The following is an 11,828-nucleotide window of genomic DNA, read 5'->3' on the forward strand; positions in this document are numbered from 1 at the left end:
GTTAGTTATGGGATACGATGAAATCGTGGAGGCATTGAACAGGTACTCTGCATCGGTCTTCACAGTGGAGGATACTAACAACATGCCAGTAAGTGACGAAGAGATGAAGGTAGGTGAGGACCTGGAAACAATTAATATTACGGAAGAGTTAGTGCTGGATTAGGTAATGGAGCTAAGGATAGATAAGTATCCTGGCCCTGATGGAATGCATCCCCGGGTACTAAAAGAGATGGTGGGAGAAATAGCAGGTGGACTGGCAGTAATTTTCCAAAGTTCACTGGACTCTGGGGCAGTCCCAGCAGATTGGAAAATAGCAAATGTGAGACCACTGTTTAAAAAGGAAAGTAGACAAAAGACGGGGAATTATAGACCAATGAACTTAACCTCTGTAGTGAGGAAGATACTTGAGTCTGTTATCAAGGAAGAAATAGCAAGAAATCTCAAAATAAATTGTCCCATTGTACAGAGGCAGCATGGGTTCATGAAGGGCAGGTCATGCTTCACAAATCTTTTGGAATTCTATGAAGACATTTCAAGCAAGGTGGGAAATGGGGAACCAGTGGATGTAGTGTACCTAGATTTTCAAAAAGCCTTTGACAAAGTGCTGCACATGAGGCTACTGAATAAAATAAGGATGTATGTGTTAGGGGTGGAGTATTAGCATGGATAGAGGATTGGTTGACTGACAGGAAGCAAAGAGTGGGGATAAATGAATGCTATTCAGGTGGGCAATCAGTGACGAGATGTGTGTCTCAGGGATCGGTGTTAGGACCACAATTATTTACAATTTGTATGGATGATTTGGAGTTGGGGACTACATGCACAGTGTCAAAATTTGCCGATGACACTAAGATGAGTGGCACAGCAAAGTGTGCAAAGGACTGTGAAACTTTGCAGAGGAACAGAGATACATTGAATGAGTGGGCAAAGATTTGGCAGATGCAATACAATGTTAGTAAATGTGAAGTCATACATTTTGTTAGGAGTAACAACAAAATAGATCATTACTTGAATGGTAAAAAGTTGCAGCATGCTGAATTGCAGAGGGACCTGGGTGTCTTTGTGCATGGATCGCAGAAGGTTGGTCTGCAGGTACAACAGGTAATTAGGAAGGCAAATGGAATTTTGTCCTTCGTTGCTAAAAGAGCTGAGTTTAAAAGCCGGGAGGTAATGTTACAGCTGTACAAGGTGCTGGTGAGGCCACACTGGAGTACTGTGTGCAGATTTGGTCTCCTTATTTAAGAAAGGATGTACTGGTACTGGAGGCATTGCAGAGGAGGTTCACTAGGTTGATTCTGGAGTTGAGGGGGTTGGCTTATGAGGAGAGGCTGAGTAGATTGGGACTTTATTCATTGGAATTCAGAAGAATGAGGGGGGATCTTATAGAAACATAAAATTACGAAGGGAATCGATAAAATTGAAATAGATATGATGTTTCCACTGGTAGATGAGACCAGGACAAAAGGACATGGCCTCAAGATTAGAGGAAGCAGGTTTCGAACTGAACTGAGAAGTAACTTCTTCACCCAGAGGGTTGTTAGTCTATGGAATTCCTTGCCCAGGGAAGTAGTTGACTCTACTTCAGTAATCACTTATAAAACTAAGGTAGATACACTTTGAAAAATAAAAGAATTAAGGGATATGGTGAAAATGTGTGTAAGTGGAGCTGAGTCCACGAAAAGATTAGCCATGATCTTATTGAGTGGCAGACCAGGCTCGAAGGGCCTACTCCTGCTCCTAGTTCTTGTGTTCTAAAGTAAACTGCAGAGCAGAAATGAAATATGAAATGAGGGAATTGGTTGTTAGCTTTAAACAATGAGAGAATAGTATGTCCTACAAGGAAAAAGGAATGCAAGAAGCTATCAGTGCATTGCTATAATAATAACTATTTTAAATGAATAATAAACCATTCAGGAAGACAACGCAAATTTAATAGGAAATCAAGCACATACTAGCCATGAGGAGTATGCAAAAAAATGTTAATGCTGTGTAGTGGTTTATGACAAATAGTTTCAGATATTTTGTGACCATAATATGAAATAAGGATATTCATTATCTATGCAATAATAATAACTTTAATTTATATTGCGCTTTTAGCATCCTACCTCAATGTTTTTAACATGCTATTCATCCAGTAGGGTAAACAAATATTTGTTTGAAAAGTGTTAAGAAACAAACAGAAAATTCTGGAGAAACTCAGCAAGTCTGGCAACATCTGTGGAGATAGAAAGAGTTCACATCTTAAATCTGGTATGACTTCTTCAGAACTTTAAAATCATTCTGGACTGTGTGATGATTGAGCAGCACTTTGGGTCAGGTAATGGGCATCCAAGTGAAGAAAACAAGCCAGAAGTGAAGAGTGGTGGGAAATGGGAGGGTAGCAGTAATCATGCTGACATTATTGAGTCTGCTGATGAAAACACACATGAGGTAGTAGCAAGGTTGACAGCATTGTTGCAGAGCCAAGTGGACATCATCATTAAGTTTGTAGTTCAGTTCATGGGGTCAGGTTTGAAAGCTAGTTAAGGAAAGAAATTACTGGCAAGGGTGTCAATCATATTATGGAGGTAAAAGAAGATGGCTTTTCAGGAAAGGCAAAGGATACAATAAGTTTGGCTGGGGCAAGGTCAAAAGCAAGGTCAGTTTCTAAAGGGTGGAAGAGAAGGAAAGACTGAATAACAGAAAACTGAGACAAACATGTTCAAGGGGAATAGTGATGAGGCAAGAAAAGAAATAAAGAAAGGAAAGATTTGCCTCCCATGCAACTAGCCATCATTTTGCAGCATTTTTGCCACTCAAGATTGATCCCACATTTTCCTAAGGTTATGATTCCTGCCGGTGGTACTACTGGATAAGTCAGATGGTGACCTTTAAGCAGCAATTGGATAGGTGCTTAAGCTAGGACAAATGTTCGGCACAACATCGTGGGCTGAAGGGCCTGTTCTGTGCTGTATTGTTCCATGTTCTATGTTCTATCCCATTCTGAAACCTGGCTTGATAGATACGTTTCTTTTGTTTAGTTAGTTAATGGTCGGTGACTGAAACATAATCACAGTGGGTTGCAGATTTTCTTTAACAATAGAGCACAAGTTTATTACACAAACGAAGAAATAAAATAAACAAAACAACCTACAAATATATACAAATTACATGATTTCAAAACACACAGAAAAACAAAGTTTCAAATGTTCCTCGACATGATCCATTACAGACTCAAGCCCAGAAAAATTAAACACTGTCTCAACTTAACTGATACCTGAAAATTTCCTTGCCATGGTCAAATCTGCCAACATTAACTTTTTACAGGTCTGACAGCCTAAACTTTCTCAGTTCTAAAAACACAAAGACTTCTTATTCTCCTGATTTGAAAGTGTCACAAACTGAACCCTTCAGCTGATTTAGAGTTTATTGTCACATATTCAAGTACAGTTCAGAATACAGTGAAAAGTGTATAATGTCACCACACACGGTGCCATCTTGGTATAAAGGCAACCTAGGGACAAAAAAACATAACTACAAAGTAGTAAAAGACAGAAACCAAGTTAACAGGTTAAGCATTACATCATAGGAAAGAAATAATGTGGTAGTTAACATTAAAGTTCTTCTTAATAGAAACTAGAAAAATAAAGAAATAGAACTACAAGTTCAAAGTCTTGAGCACTTTGCTGTAATGAGACCACAATCTCCTCTGCTTAGTTCGCACTCTGGGAGACCTCAGCTGCCTGTTCTTGGCACCGCCACCATAGATACAGGGGGAGGGCTCCCTTACCACTCGCTTTTCCCATGCTGCGCACAACTCTGATCAACAAAGTCCATGCTCTGGACCTGACAAAGCCACAATGCCATCGCCGCTGCCGCTACCGCTGAAGCTGCCGCTTCCAATCTCCTCCGACTGCCTCTGGAACTAGGTGGCTTGTTCCCTGAACTGCCCTAAATCCTACTTCTCAGAGAGAAACTAAACTTACTTCTAAAATTTCTAAAGTCTTCTGAATGCAATTTTAAAAAATGCTCAAATTGGATTTTTACAAAGAGCTAAGAGCCTTACAATGTTACCCTACCTATTGTAAACACAAAAATATAAAGGCGGTTCCATTAACATCAAAAGGTTCCAGAATCACTTCTCTCTGACAAAATGTTGGATTTAAAACATTTCAGAGGGACTCTCTGACCTGCTTTCTGTTCAAAGAAAACATTTCATGAAGTAATCCAAATTCCAAAAATAAAAGTTATAAATACATATTATACACTTTTCATCACAATACATACATTTTCCCCTTTCAGTGTTTTGAAGGGACCACTCCTCCTTAATTCCCTAGTTCACATTTCAGTCACCTGAAAGATAAGTCTCCATCTGTGTAGCACGCTGCCATGAAAATGCAGAAGATGCAACACCTGTCCTTTTACCTCCTCTCTCCTCACTATCTAAGGTCCCAAACACTCCCTCGAGTCAAATAGCAATTTATGTTTACTTCTTTTAATTTAGTCTGCAGTATCCGCTGCTCACAATTGGGAGAGATCAAACGTAGGCTGATGGAGGACGCAGATAGAAATGTAATAGTGGTAGGAAACAGTATAATTAGGGGAATGGACACTGACTGGGATTCCTGATGAAGGACTTATGCCCGAAATGTCAATTCTCCTGCTCCTCGGATGCTGCCTGACCTGCTGTGCTTTTTCCAGCAACACAGTCTCGAGAGGGGAAATAAGGATTACAAAGCAAGAGGATATGGTAGTAATACAGAAGAGCTATTTGGCTAAAGGACAAGAAGGGATAGAGTATAAGAACACAGGATGACAACAGTAAACATGGTGAAAAGGACAAAAAATGTTAAACAAAATAGAATTTATATCTCTTTACTTCAATGTATTTTCAATTCAGTACAAATTAAATGAATTAACAGCACCAATACAAATGAATAGGTATAATCATAGAGAGCTGTGGAGGCAGAGTCCTCGTGTACACTTCAGGCAGAGATAGATTCTTGATAAGTTAGGGAATCAAGGGTGATGGGACAAGGGCAGGATATGCATGTGAGGAATGTCAGATCAGTAATTATCCTATTGAATGGAGGCATTGGCTCGAGGGGCCGAATGGCTTACTCCTGTTCCTATTTCTTATGGTCCTATCCTATCCTATATTATGGAGCCATGGATACAAAATTATCAAAGCTGGGAACCAAATATTCTGGGATATAAGACTTTTCAAAAGAACTGGCAGGAAGGAGAGGATGCTGTAATAGTATTGTTGGTACTAGATAGAATAAAATGACAGCAAAAAACGATTTGGATCAGAAGACATAGAATCCAGAGAGGAAATAACAAGGGAAAGAAAACGATGGAAGGAATAGTCTATAGGCTGTCTAAAAGTACCTATACGATAGGACAGAGAATAAATCAGAAGATAGAAGAACATGTTAGATAGGCATTACAATAATCATGGGTAACTTTAATTTACAGGTAGATTGGGATAATCAGATTGGCAGAGGTAGCCATGAGGAAGATTTCAGAGAATGTATTTGAGACAGTTACCTGGAACAATAAGTTTTGGATCCAACCAAGGATCAGTCTGTTTTGGATTTGGTAATATATAATGAGGTAGTATAATAAATATCTCAAGAGTAAAAGATCCTGAGGATACAGTGACCATAACATTGTAGAATTTAGCACTCAGTTTGAGAGGGGAGAACTTGGTTGGAAATAACTGTACCAAGCTTAAATCAACATATTTGTAAAGGAAAGTGCGTAGAGCTAGCTGGGGTGGACTGGAAAAGGAGTTTAGCAACAAAGGCAGTTGAGGAACAATGGCAGGCATTTAGGAAAACAATTCATGTCTTACAGCAAAGGTATATCCCAGTAAGGAAGAAATGTTCTAGGAACTAGATAAGCCAACTATTAACCAGGGAAGTCAAGGATAGCATCAAATTGACAAAAAAAAAGGTATGATATGGCAAAAATTAGTGGTGAGCTAGAGGATGGGAAAATTTTTAAAACTAAAACAAAAGATGACCGATAACAATTAAGAGGGAGAAGATAAACTTTGAGGGGAAACATGCAAGAGATATCAAGAAAACAAGATATAAACTTCTGTAAGTATATATAAGGAAGAGAAGCCAATGTGAACTTTGGCTGTCTTAGAGAACAAAGCTTAGGAATTAAAGAATGGGAAAGTATGAAATGGCAGAAGAGCTGAATAAACACTTCACATCAAAGTCTACAGTAGCATTCCAAAATGACCAAATAATCAAGGGGTAAAGGCAAGTGGAAATAAATAGAATAACTATCATTAGAAAAAAACTGCGAGGGAAACTAATGGCACTAATGATTGAGAAGTCACCTAGACCTGATGGGATGTATCCTAGGTCATTAAAGGAAGTATCTACAGAGATAATGGTGCACTAGTAGTAATGTTCCAAGAATCCACTATTATTTAAAATATACATTAATAACTTTGATGGAGAGTGATTGTAATATAGCCAAGTTTGAGGATAGTGAAGCAAAATAATGAAGTAAGGCGAGGGTTACCTCAGATTACAACATGATCTGGACCAGATGGGCCAATGGGCTGAGAAGTGGCAGATGAAGTTTAATTCTGATAAATGTGACGTGCTGCATTTTGGGAAAACAAATCTTAGCAGGACTTATACACTTAATGGTAAGGTCCTAGGGAGTGTTGTTGAACAAAGAGACCTTGGAGTGCAGGTTCATAGCACCTTGAAAGTGGAGTCACAGGGAGATAGGTTAGTGAAGAAGGCGTTTAGTATGCTTTCCTTTATTGGTCAGAGTATTGAGTACAGGAGTTGGGAGGTCATGTTGTGGCTAATCAGGACATTGGTTAGGCCACTGTTGGAATATTGCATGCACTTCTTGTCTCCTTCCTATTGGAAAGATGCTGTGAAACTTGAAAGGGTTCAGAAAAGATTTACAAGGATGTTGCCAGGGTTGGAAGATTTGAGCTATAGGGAGAAGCTGAACAGGCTGGGGCTGTTTTCCCTGGAGCATCGGAGGCTGAGGGGTGACCTGTTAGAGGTTTACAAAATTATGAGGGGCATAGATAGGGTAAATACGTAAAGTCTTTTCTCTGGGGTCGGGCAGTCCAGAACTAGAGGGCATAGGTTTAGGGTGAGAGGGAAAGATATAAAAGAGACCTAAGGGGCAACTTTTTCACGCAGAGCGTGGTACATGTATGGAATGAGCTGCCAGAGGAAGTGGTGGAGGCTGGTACAATTGCAACATTTAAGAGGCATTTGGATGGGTATATGAATAGGAAGGGTTTGGAGGGATATGGCCCAGGTGCTGACAGGTGGGACTAGATTGGGTTGGGATATCTGGTCGGCATGGACAGGTTGGACCGAAGGGTCTGTTTCCATGCTGTACATCTCTATGACTCTAAGTAGTGAGGATGACACAGAGTCTGCAGAGAAATATAGACAGGTTAAGAAAGTGAATGAATTAATGTATGATGATTTATTATCACTTGTACTCTGCAATGACTCTAAACAGTAAAATACAGTGAAATGCTTCAACTATATGGGTGGCACAGTGGCTCCAGGGTCCTGGGTTTGATTCCCGCCTGTCTGTGTGGAATTTGCACATTCTCCCCGTGTGTGCGTGGGTTTCCTCTGGATGCTCCGGTTTCCTCCCACAATCCAAAGATGTGCAGATCAGGTGAATTGGCCATGCTAAATTGCCCGTAGTGTTAGGTGCATTAGTCAGGGGTAAATGTAGGGGAATAGGTCTGGGTGGGTTGCTCTTCGGAGGGTCGGTGTGGACTTGTTGGGCCGAAAGGACCTGTTTACACACTGTAGGAAATCTAATCTATTGCCACAATCCAGCACAATTTTGAATAGTTGAAAGAGAGTCCATTTTCATTTTGCTGCCTCACCCATGGGTCCTGAGCCAGCTACCCACAACCCTTATTTTGCCACCCCTCCACCACCTTCACTGGACCCAATGTTGGAGTCACCACTCTTCAAGCGCCATCGTTTCGTCACTGGCTTCACCTCACCAATAGGCCCTAATGTCGTGTCCTGGTTTCAGGCCTACCAAAACTAAAAGCTGCTGTCACTGCCTCATTGATAACCAGGAGTCCCCACTCCAGGCCTACTGCAACCAGAAGTCCCCGCCTCCGCTGCTAGCACCACTGCCTGGTCAACACCTGTGGCCTTGCTCCAAGCATTCCATACCACCACTGCGTCACTCTGCACCTACCATAACCAGGAGTCCTTGGCTCTGCTTCTAGGTTAGGCTGCCACCTCGCCAAGAGTTCCACTCCAGTCACCCTCCTCTGCAATGTCACTTTCTCCACTGCCATTGACAGAAAACGATGAAGAAAAGAAAAAAGTAAAAGAAAAAAAGACAAAATGGGTAAGAAAAGAAGGGAAGGTGCATCCGGTCTGGAGCGGATGAGCGCAGGAGCCCGAATGCTGCCTACCTCTCTGGCACCGCCATCTTGCCTACTTTGTTGGAATATCCAAGTGGGCAAAACCTTGGAATGAGATGGAATATAATGTGGGAAAATGTGAGTTTATGCATCTTGGCAGAAAGAATAGAGGATCTAAATATTATTTAAATGGAGAAAGACTACAGAAAGCTATAGAACAGAGGGATAGGAGAGTCCTCATCAATGAATAACTAAAAACTAACATCCAAATTCAGTGGATAGGTAAAGCAAATGGAATACTTGCCTTTATATCAAAGAGAATGGAGTATAAAAATAAAGAGTTTGTGTGAGAACTATATAAAACACTAATCAGATCACAGCTGGAATACTGTGAAAAGTAATAATAATTAAGGAACAATATATTGGCATTGCAGGCAGAGAAGATTCATTCAGCTGATCTTATGAAGAGATGTTGAGTAGACCGGATTTCTATTCATTCGAATTTAAAAGAATGAGTGGAGACCTTACTGAAGCATTCAAGACTCTTAAGGAGGTCTTCAAGGTAGATGCAGTAGTTTGTTTCCTCTTGTGGAAGAGTCTAGGATCATAGGACATAATCTCAGAATAAGGGGTGACACATTTAAGACAGATAAAGAGGAATTTCTTCTCTCAGGCGGTAGTGAATCTGTAGAATTCTTTACTGCAGACGGATAGCGAGGCTGTGTCATTTAGTATATGCAAGGCCAAAACGGACAGATTTTTAATCAGTAAGGGAATCAAGGGTTGTATGTAAGTAGTATGACAGTGGAGTTGAGGATTATCAGATCAGCAATGATCTCACTGGATGTCAGAGCCGACCGGTTGGGCTGAATGAACTACTTACTCTTACATCTTATGGTTTTCTCGGTGATTACTTTGCCAAACACTTCTATTCAGTTTTCAAGCATGACCCCAAGCTTCTGTTGCCTGTCATTTTAAAATCTCCACCTTGCTTTCACACTAAGAGTTCTGTTATTAATCTGCAGCACTGTTCCACTGAAACTCTCAGTCGGTAAAAGGAAGTTCATCTTTCGATCAAGTGGTTTTCCGCCTTCTGGGCAAAAACAACCTAGCAAGTTGTCCATGCACTTTAAACACTTTTTTTTGTTTTCTTGCCTTTGCGCGATTCAGTTTTTATCTAATTTTCGTTGTCAGACAGCAGCATACCGGCACAAGGTTTATACTTTCTTTTCGTGTCCCATCACAGTTTTCTTCGTCCTGTAAGACAGACTCTCTATCATCCAATCCCCCGACTTCCATCGTATCACAAACTCTCCTTCTGTCTCTCCCACTCCGGCACAAAACCTATTACATCTCTAGTTCAGTTCCGATGAAATGTCATCGACCTGAATTGTTAACTCGGTTTCTCCCTTTCTATTCAGTACTCTCCTGGGTATTTCCACAATGTTCTATATTTGTTTCGTTTACGGACGCAGCATTCTGCTTCTCGAGCGCAACAACCTCACTGTTTACCCCCTGCATATCACCAGATCCTTTAAAGTCACTTTGAACTGGAAACAATACCTTTTTAACAGTAGACGCGAAGCAGTCAAGATCACCAAATGTTGTTGAGAGAGAGTGACACGAGCCGTTTACCTACAAAACAAATCAGTCCGATATCAGTCAGCGCTACAAATGCCTGTATTCAAAAAAAATCACACAACTGACAAGAATCCAGAAGGATCTCTACACGGTAACATCACCATCACTTGGTACAGGCACCATCACCGGACACTAGCACTGGGTACCACTAACATCAACACCATACTGCCACCTTCGCTCGTTACCAAGATCAAAGGCCTTTGCAAAGCCATATTATATCATTCACACACTTCTCGGTACTAGAGACCAAACATCAAACGTCTGTTCACCCTCACTCACCGTTCATTCACTTGCTTGAAAGTCCCTCCACATTGCTCGAGCCGTTCCCGGTCTGTGTTGGATTGACGGCTCTCACATTCAATCAGAAGCGGTCATTCTGCCTGCGGGTGACGCCATATTGTTAGGTACCAATGGGTATGAGACAGAGGCGGGGCTTGACTTTGCCCACAGCCATTTCCCGGAGGGAGGTACCACGTGACATCTGCGCCACGAGACGTACACGAATAAAGGCGGGGCTAAATCGCGTTTGCCTCAAGGCCGTTACACCGCGATCATCAGGCACAGCGCGAGTTGATTGGCCATTAGGCGGTCGGATGGTTTGGACTGGTATCTGCTGATGCGTCTGTCACATGAGAACATGTGGGCAGTTAATCTGACAGATGGGACCATGTTTTTGAATATCCGTTGAGCTGACTCTGCTTGAAAGAGTTTTTTTCGGAATATTTATAACTGAGTTAACCTATTCATTATTTCTTCATAGAGTTTTATATCATGGAACGAGGCCCTTCAGTCAGTTGTGTTTTTTTAAAAGATATCAAGCACCTACTTAGCTAAGGCCTATTCTGCAATAACCTCGTAGATATTTTCTACTGATCTATTCAGATATGTTATTGCATACCCTGAGGGAAGATAGGTCTTGAACTGGTCTCCTAGCTCAGGTTTAAGGGAATTACTACTTCATCACAAGGTAAGGGGCATCGTATCTGACAGGTTTGATTTGAGTTATTCAAGGAGTTGACTAGAATCATCCAAACAAGGATAGGCCACTTGACCCTTCATTTTGCTATCCAATAAGATCATGGATGATTTGAATCTAACAGAAATTTGATATTTCTGCATATCCCTGATAATCTTTTATCACCTTGGTAATTAAGAATCTATCTATTTCTATGTTTTAAAGTATTTAAATATTGCAAATCCATTGCCTTTTGAGGAGTTCCAAAGGCTCTTAACTTACTGAGGGAAATGTTTCCTCGTCTGTGTTTTTAAATGGGTGACCCCCTTATTTAAATGATGCCTCCCAAGTTCTTGATTCTTCCATGAGATTAAACATCCTTTCAACATCCACCCAATCCAGTTAATTCAGGATCTTTTTTATTTCAATTATGTTGCCTCTGAATCTCCTGAACTCCAAAGAATATAGGACTAGCTTGTGTAGCCTTTTGTCTTCTCAATCCAGGTATTAGGTTAGTAAACCTCTGAACTCCTAACTCATAAATATACTTCTGTATGTATGTGATCTGTGATATACAATGTCCCAGATAGTCTCACCAAAGCCCTGTACATCTGAAGCATTATCTTTCAGCTCTTGCATTCAAGTCCTCTTGCAATAAACTGTAAGATCCCATTAGTTTTATTTGATTACTTGCTATATCTGCATACTAGCCTTCTTTGATTCATGTTCTAGGGCACCCAGATCTTTCTGCAGCCTCTCAATTTTAAGATAATGCTTTGTGATTGTTTCTGCTAAAATGGACAGTTTCACATTTTTCCATATTGTACTCCATTTGTCAAACCTTTGCCCACA

The 11,828-nt window shown here is 40.8% G+C and overlaps 1 protein-coding gene across 5 annotated transcripts in view; it reads right to left on the reverse strand.

Moving 5' to 3' along the window:
- The window catches only part of stard4 (StAR related lipid transfer domain containing 4), a 42,755-nt gene extending 32,355 nt beyond the window's left edge, over nucleotides 1-10,400 (reverse strand). For 2 of the 5 annotated variants that reach the window (XM_072583674.1, XM_072583666.1), the window contains exons 1-3: nucleotides 10,301-10,400; nucleotides 9,944-10,015; nucleotides 8,209-8,304 (exon numbers count right to left, since the gene is read on the reverse strand). In XM_072583674.1, coding sequence (XP_072439775.1) covers nucleotides 8,209-8,211 — 3 coding nt within the window. In that variant the 5' untranslated portion in view covers nucleotides 8,212-8,304; nucleotides 9,944-10,015; nucleotides 10,301-10,400. The remainder of the gene's footprint in view (nucleotides 1-8,208; nucleotides 8,305-9,943; nucleotides 10,016-10,300) is intronic. The other 3 variants (XM_072583654.1, XM_072583651.1, XM_072583659.1) reach the window with 2 other exon arrangements.
- Between the last annotated feature and the right edge of the window lie 1,428 nt (nucleotides 10,401-11,828).

Source organism: Chiloscyllium punctatum, chromosome 2, assembly GCF_047496795.1.
Source record: "Chiloscyllium punctatum isolate Juve2018m chromosome 2, sChiPun1.3, whole genome shotgun sequence".
Taxonomy (NCBI): domain Eukaryota; kingdom Metazoa; phylum Chordata; class Chondrichthyes; order Orectolobiformes; family Hemiscylliidae; genus Chiloscyllium; species Chiloscyllium punctatum.